The 7,751-nt window shown below is 34.4% G+C and overlaps 1 protein-coding gene across 1 annotated transcript; it reads left to right on the top strand.

The window, feature by feature from the left end:
* Window positions 1-4,403: 4,403 nt before the first annotated feature.
* LOC133179725 (uncharacterized) lies at window positions 4,404-6,793 on the top strand. The gene is made up of 3 exons (XM_061314419.1): window positions 4,404-4,461; window positions 5,317-5,619; window positions 6,495-6,793. The coding sequence occupies exons 1-3, from the start codon at window positions 4,404-4,406 to the stop codon at window positions 6,791-6,793; spliced, it is 660 nt and encodes a 219-aa protein (XP_061170403.1).
* The last annotated feature ends 958 nt before the right edge of the window (window positions 6,794-7,751 follow it).

Raw genomic sequence — 7,751 nt, 5'->3', positions numbered from 1 at the left:
CCCCAGGAGACCAACACCACCCACGCAGACCAACACCACCCCCAGAACTCCAGCACCAACACCCGAACTCTCACACTAAGATCTAATTCAAATGTATTTTTTTAAAAAAAAAAATATTTATTGGATTTCGGATTTCCAACATCTCGGCATGAGCATCATTGAAGAGACATGATTTGTCGAAATGCACATCTGGTGCATTAAAATTGGTACCGTATAAGATTTACATCTTATCTTGGAATGTTTTCATGCATTGACCACATGTGAGAATACAAAACTTTTGTAATATGTTCGGGTTCTGTACCAAGATTAATTTATAAATTGTATTTTTGTGAAACATTGAAATGAATTTAATTAAATGTTTACAATATAGATTCTATTTGCATATGTTTTCATTTATCTAATTATGAAGGCATCTTAGTTAATGAAGCAATTGAAATTTTAAATAAGTAATGACAACCCCCCCCCCCCCGCCCCGAAAAAAAAAAAACAAAAAAAAACAAAAAAAAAACGGCGAATTAACTTTTATTCAATGTCTAAACAACATTGATTTTCAACATTGAATCAACGTGATGATTTCGACGTTGAACCATATTTTCAAAATCTAACATAAACTAAACGTTGAATCAACATACATCATCAACGTTGATTCAAAGTTTTTTTTCAATGTTGTGTGCCTGCTGGGGAATGACAAGTACAAAACCTTTGAAGAGTTGGAAACTGTCCTTCATCATGCTTAATTTAACTTACAAGTTTCAAATACCACGGATACATGTATGATAATGTATATAATAGTGATTTTGGAACATTAAATCAATAAAGACCTTATTCAAAATGTTGAAACGGAAGAGTTTTATCATTAAGTGTTGCAAAAAACCCTCGACATACATTTTTTTAAAATTTGTTAAACCCTAAAAATTATTTATTCTACAATCATTTAAGTAGGTCGAAACTGCTGAGGTACCGGGACTGCACTGAGATAATACACTCTGTATAGTGCTGAATATACCTCTGTGGTAACGTAGTTGATATACCTTGGCCGTTTATTCTCCTACATATTGTTAGAAGACCCAAATAAGGCAAACTGTTGCGGAGGATAGACTTAGCTTATATTAACCGAACACTTAAGATCAAAATAAGGCAGTTACATGGTTTGGGAGAGAGGTGGCATACAACAAAGGTGGGGAGAGTGCCAGGAAACTTAGTACCAGTGGTGTGGCAGGACCAAAGAAATTCGTTTTCGTGAGACACCCGTTGACCACAGACAGTGAAGAAACCCTTTATATTTTTACAAAAGTTGTATATATAATATATTTGGTAAATAAAAACCTGCGTGAACAGGCTAGCGGACCTGAGTATAACGCCTAGGTTAAACAAGACATGTCACCATACATCATCTCGGCTACATTGCACGTTACATTATTTGTTGGCAAATGTCGAGAATTTGCTGACTATGGATTCGTATAAGAAAGAATGCTCAGAAAATGTTCAGAGGCAAGGGCCTGGATATGCGACACACAGGACCGACTATCAGTCGGCCGGTATGTCAGGAGATATGTCATTTGACGAGTACGGTGAACGACCGTAGATTCCTAGATGAAGGCAAAGCAAGAGCTTATACACCGAGTGCTAGGTTTGAGAACATTGTGACGGGACATCTATTTGACATTCCAAAACCAGAAAGACAATCAATTGCAGGTTATTTAATTAAGTCAGCCACATATGACGGAACAAGTTCCTGGCTTGACTTCAAATCACATTTTGGAGGCTGCGCTGTTGTAAATGGCTGGGCAGAAGATAAGAAGGCCCTTATTTAGCCGTATCAATGCGTGGTCAATCAGTCAGTGTTAGTTAACTTACCAAGTGAGACTGGTCAGCACACCAGGGCAATGGTTAGATCCCTGGAAGATGGGTTCTCAAAAATACATAGCAGGTTCCAGTAAATGTTCTACCAAGCCTCTTTCTTTACTTCTAACTAAAATATTAACACCAATGAAGGAAGAATTTCAGGAGCACTGTGCAACAATATATTCGAGAAGTTGTGTAAATCAGATGTGGATACTTAAAAACTCCAAGAAATTTTTAGAAAAATTGAAATCACAAAATTTTACCAAAATCAATAACATCAAAACATACGACTTTTCAACACTATATACCACTATTCCAAACGATAAATTAAAGTCCAGGCTTTTTGACATCATAGACAGCTGCTTTTTCAATAAAAAGGAAACTCTTAAATTTACTTACCTTGTCATTGGCCATTTGCAAAATTATTTTGTTAAAAACAATCTGATTGTACACACAAGTACTCTGAAGTTTCTATTAAAAAGTTAAAAAGATATTTGAGTTTCTGATTGACAATGTCCATGGTTTTTTTTTTTTTTTTTTTTTTTTTTTTTTTTTTTTTAGTTTTTCCAACAATCTGTTTGAATTTCCATGGGTACCAATTGCACTCCGTTATTAGTAGATCTATTTTTGTATTCAAATAAAGCAGAATATATACAAAAATTGATTGATTGTATGTTGTTTTACGTCCCATTCGAAAATTTTTCACTCATTTAGAGACGTCACCATATAAAGGACTTCAAATTTTGACCTTAACTCGGCACTCAGGGCCATTGAGCAGTGAGGGTTCTTTATCTTACCAACGCCTGTCGTGACACGGGGCCTCAGATTTTAAGGTCTCATCCAAAGGACCCGCAACTTTCACTTCAAAGTGCCAAGCGCATGGTGAAGGAACAGTTGCCACCAATTTTATCGACTTAGGTCAGTTGCGGCCGAGATTCGAACTCATGACCTCCCGATCACGGAGCTAGCGCTCTACCGACTGAGCTATCCTGAACGATATATATACAAAGTAGAAAAAAACAACTGCTGTGGCCTTCAATTCGACATTTAGATATATCGACGACGTATTATCAATTAACAGTAGTTATTTCCATTCCTATGTCTACAGAATATATCCCAGTGAGCTTCAAATAAAGGATACGACAGAGTCTGACACATGTGTTACATATTTGGATATTTTACTAGAAAAAGACGTTTATGGTAATCTAACAACCAAGTTTTATGATAAACATAATGACTTTAACTTTTCAATCGTCAACTTCCCTTACCTATGCACCTATGCAGCAATATACCTTAACACATGCATATGGCGGTTTATATCTCTTACTTGATTCGATACGTAAGAGCATGTGCTACGTATGAACAATTTATAAAACGAAGTTATTTACTGACAAAGAAGTTGATGAAACAAGAATATCAACCGTCTCGTTTTAAGTACTAATTTCATAAGTTCTATGGTCGTTACAATTACCTTGACAATGACGTTGTCAGCAATACAATCAATCATTAAGTCAATGCTGTCTGACGTTTTTCATTTAATTTTTAGACCATTATTTACACAACGAACTGTCGACGGATTGTTTCTTATTTCCCGATTATGACAAGGAGCATACGGCGGGTGTGACCGGTCGGCAGGGGATGCTTACTCCTTCATTGCACTTCATCCTACCTCTGATGTGTTAGAGACCCGTGTTTGCTCTGCTCCTGATTTGTATTGTTTAGATCGACTTTAAGCTTGAATACTGTTCGTTATCTCCACATCTTTCATTCTCCCCTCCTAACCAAAAAGATCTATATCGTGTACAATTAAAAGAAGAAAGACAAAGAGCATCTAAGTCAATACGAGAGTCAGGCAATACGGCAAATTGCTTATCAGGCCTAATCAATGGTAAGACTGATCATATTTAGAGTATGGTAGTACACAATACTACAGTGATTGCGGAGATTACGGCAGATGGATAATTGCGATTAGACTTTCTACTGTCAAGTGCATGAACGGTCGACATGAGCCAAAAAGTGATTCACTTTAGAGATAAGATAATACCTCTGTTTGCGGAGGGCAGCATAGGCTGCAACAGAATAACAGCAAGAAAAACAGTCAGCATACCTCCAAGAAGTGAGATCATCATTTAGGGACAAGTCTTGAAGGATTTCAAATACCTGTTTAATAGATCCTTATGTTCTAGTTTGCCAAGGGAAGGCTATGTTACAAGCAGAACACTTATATTGCCTCAGGAAAGTCCGTTTGCTAAATATTAGAGAGGAAGTCAAAGTAATTTAACAGCGTACAGTAATTGGACAACTCAATGAAGTCAAACTGGTTGAGTCACAAGAGGAGAATACGTCAACAAATCTAAAAAAAATTGAAGACCTGATTTGGTTTAAAATGGTGAAGAAAAAAGCCAATTGACACGAAATCAGAAAAAGAAGCTCATGAATTTTTGTATGAATATTCCATTCTATTTGCAAAGTCTAAAAAATAATTGAGGCGCTTACGCATCGTCACTCACAGGTTTTATACTGGGGACCACCATCCTTTCAAAATACCCCAAAGGAGAATGCCAACTCATGTTACAGAGGAGGTTGACAAACTGCTGAGTTATATGCTTGAAAGAGGTGTGTTGTAATGCAGACGTACCGAGTCGTGTGTCATGTCGCCAATGTGGTTTTGATCCGAATATTCTATAATAAAAGTCAATAGAAGATGTTTAGCCGACAACTCTCTTTTAAAATTATGCAAATGCATGACCGAAATGGTTAACAGGAAAAAGAACTTATGAAAATCTTAAACTTATGGAATTGGAATCTACTTTAGCTGCTTAAAAATTCTGAGTGATAATGAAAAACAACGCATCCTTATTTATATATGGATATAATAATTAGATGTTTACTTTTAAATTCTTAGTTCACATATGGCATGCCCAACTCCGATGGGTGAAATTTTGTAAACGTATGGCAGGCAGTTTTTAACACTCATGGAACGTATTTTTTTTTGAAACCTCACTTAATTGCTTTGTTTACACAATGTGTCTTTTTTTTTAGACGCAGCTTAGAAAAAAATACATTATATTTTATTCAATGTATTACATTCTGATTTATTATAATAAAGAAAGTTTTGTTGCTGTTTGGACAGACTCTGAGGATAATGCAATGCCTTATTAGACCAATATATTTTTTGTTGGAGTCAACAAACTTAGCTTGAATAAATCTTGAGTTTATTAAGAATTTAAAGAAATCTTAGTTAGACTATTGATATCTATTACACATCTTTTTTTAATATTCTATGATGCAGTATTGTAAAACACAGAACTAACATAAATTGGAAAAATATTTTTCTTGAAAAGATGAACCTCTATTCCAAGGCCACCTCTCTATAGAGGTCACTTTTAATTGTTCCCGCAGGTGACTGCTTAATACAGATTTGACTGTACTAGTTTTTGAACACTTGTGTCATTTCATTTCCTATTTTAGTCTATACTGTAGAATCTATGGAGGGTGAATCAAGAAACATTTCATGGACTGCCGAATATTTTCCACGAAGTGGATTTTACTTCATTCTCCATGAATATAACGGTACAGTTTCAACAGTAATAAGGATAGAAAATGCTGATCCGCCACCGACTAAAAAGTATATATATCACACCCGACCATTCTATTCTGTAAACATACTGTTAGAGGTCAGAAACATAACAGTGGAAGATGCCGGATATTACGTAGGAGGTCCTGCAGCGGCGGATGCCTGGAAAGGAGAAGGAGTTGCTCTTACTGTTTCTGGTAAACCCTGTGATTTTTTTATATAAATAGGATTGTATGTTTTTTAACTTATATAATTATGCTTCTTTTCAGTTTGTCTGTTTATAATACATACCCAACTATTTTCGCATAGTGTTCTAAGGATTTATCTAGCATAAGCATACTATGCCGAAATGGTGCATGGCTTCTTTATCTGAAGAAAATTTGACGTCCCCACGCCGGGGAAGGAAACTCACGACCTCGAGGTTGTCAGTCCGACGTACTACCGATTCAGACACGGACGTTGTTATTTGTAACTGTGTAGTCAGATATAAAAAAAACTTAGTTTCAAATATTTTATACTTAAAGAAAAAATAAACAAAATAATTTTTCTTAAATAGTTTCTTGCAATATTTTTACCGTCACTCAACTAAAATTCTTTGAAACTATCTGTGCATTTTACCTTATTGCATAAAACACTCAAAATTAAGGGAAAAAAATTATGACGTGCATCTAGCACAAGGTAATGTCATAATAGGGGTATACTAATATGTTTGAAAGAGCTGATGAAACATTAGAAATGGAGAAATATTGTCGTTTTTATTCAACAGTTAGCTTAATAATAACAATAGTGTTGTGCTTTTTCTGCACTATACCTAAAAAGTAGTCAGAGTTTGACACATAGAGCACTCCCATCCGGCTCATGCACCATGTGTCAAACCCTGACTACTATTTAGGAATAGTACATGCAAAGTACAACACAATTATATAAATGTCATCTTTCTACAGCAATTTACTAATACCATTATCAATGGGGGAAAGTTGCTAAACTGTTGTATATCCCCAATCTAAAACAAATTCTGCGCTTGTTCATGAAAATAATGCTAAATGCATTAAACGCATTAAAAATTATTTAGGAAGGCCTGTGAAACCAATAATAACAGGAAAACTTAATGTCAAGGTGGGAGACTACGCCTTCTTGAAATGTGAAAGTAGATCTACGTCTGCTCCATACTATTACAAGAAGTTTCCGCCATTGTCATATTCATGGTTTGTCAACAACACCAAGCTACACAGAGAGGATAGAGAGACCTACAGCTTTACTGTCACCAAAGATGTTAAATACAACCGATATAACTGTCAGGCAAAAGAAATTCTTGAATCAGACAAAAGTGATGAAATTCGGATAAACCCTTTATGTAAGTATAATGATTAGTTTAAATTAACGTACACAATCATATTTTTGCAAAAAATAAGAAAAGTTTTAAAATTACCTGCATGTCATGGTAAAGATTGTTTGATTGATTTATCAATGCTTAACGCCAAGTCAGCAATTTTCAGTTATATCCCTGTAGTCTTGGTACAGAGGTAAGGCAGTTCGTTATTAAAGAAAACAAGAAATTATTAATAATTAATAAAAGAATTCATGACTACTTTGAAAAAAATTCAGCAGATAATTTGAGCATTTTTTTTAAAGACCGGCAAATGTATGGCTTTGAAAACAATTTTTAAAAAGTATTTTTACCTTTTTAAAACGTTTCTTATAATCAAATCCAAAAAAAAAATCTTTTCCTTGCATTGTATGCATTCTATTTTATTTTATTGTTAGGTCCAAAAACATCAATACATCTCCTAAATAAATTAATTTTGCAGTGCCGACATTAACATACCATGTCAAAAACTGTTCTGAACACTTCATGAACAAATAAATAAATAAAAAATAAATAAATAAAAAAGTTTCTACATTATCGTAAGAAAATGCACATTAAGTACTCCTAGTAATTGTGTTTTTTACAATTTTTTCTGCAAATATATATTATGCTTAAATTAAGCTGTTTAATCACAAAAGATTTATCGCTGTTAAACATTGTTACTAACACAAAACTCTGTAGTTAAAGTAGAGAAAATTACAAGGAAACATTATTTCCATATATATGCGATTCCGTGTAAAATAATAAAAAAAGAATCACAATTAAACATGTTTTACAAAGGTCTGTGGATGTGTTACATAAATACACAGGTATTCTAAAATTTTCACGCAATTATATATTTATGAGACATTATTATTTTTAACGATTTTATGGGGGAGAATTTCTACTTTAGACATATCCCTTTTCCCCGTCATGACATGTGGACACTAGCGCGCTTCATGAAATATGCCTGCGTGCAAGTCT

Source organism: Saccostrea echinata, unplaced genomic scaffold (genome assembly GCF_033153115.1).
Source record: "Saccostrea echinata isolate AGI-Se365-2 ecotype Australia unplaced genomic scaffold, CSIRO_AGI_Sech_v1 ptg000005l, whole genome shotgun sequence".
Taxonomy (NCBI): domain Eukaryota; kingdom Metazoa; phylum Mollusca; class Bivalvia; order Ostreida; family Ostreidae; genus Saccostrea; species Saccostrea echinata.
This window is presented reverse-complemented; position numbering and strand designations above follow the sequence as displayed.

Excerpts from the sequence above, each read along its gene's own strand:
- LOC133179725 (XM_061314419.1), top strand. The coding sequence starts at position 4,404 with ATGCCAACTCATGTTACAGAGGAGGTTGACAAACTGCTGAGTTATATG. Across the intron at positions 4,462-5,316 it reads GAGTTATATGCTTGAAAGAG|TCTATACTGTAGAATCTATG; the intron begins GTGTGTTGTAAT and ends TTCCTATTTTAG. Across the intron at positions 5,620-6,494 it reads AGTTGCTCTTACTGTTTCTG|GAAGGCCTGTGAAACCAATA; the intron begins GTAAACCCTGTG and ends AAAATTATTTAG.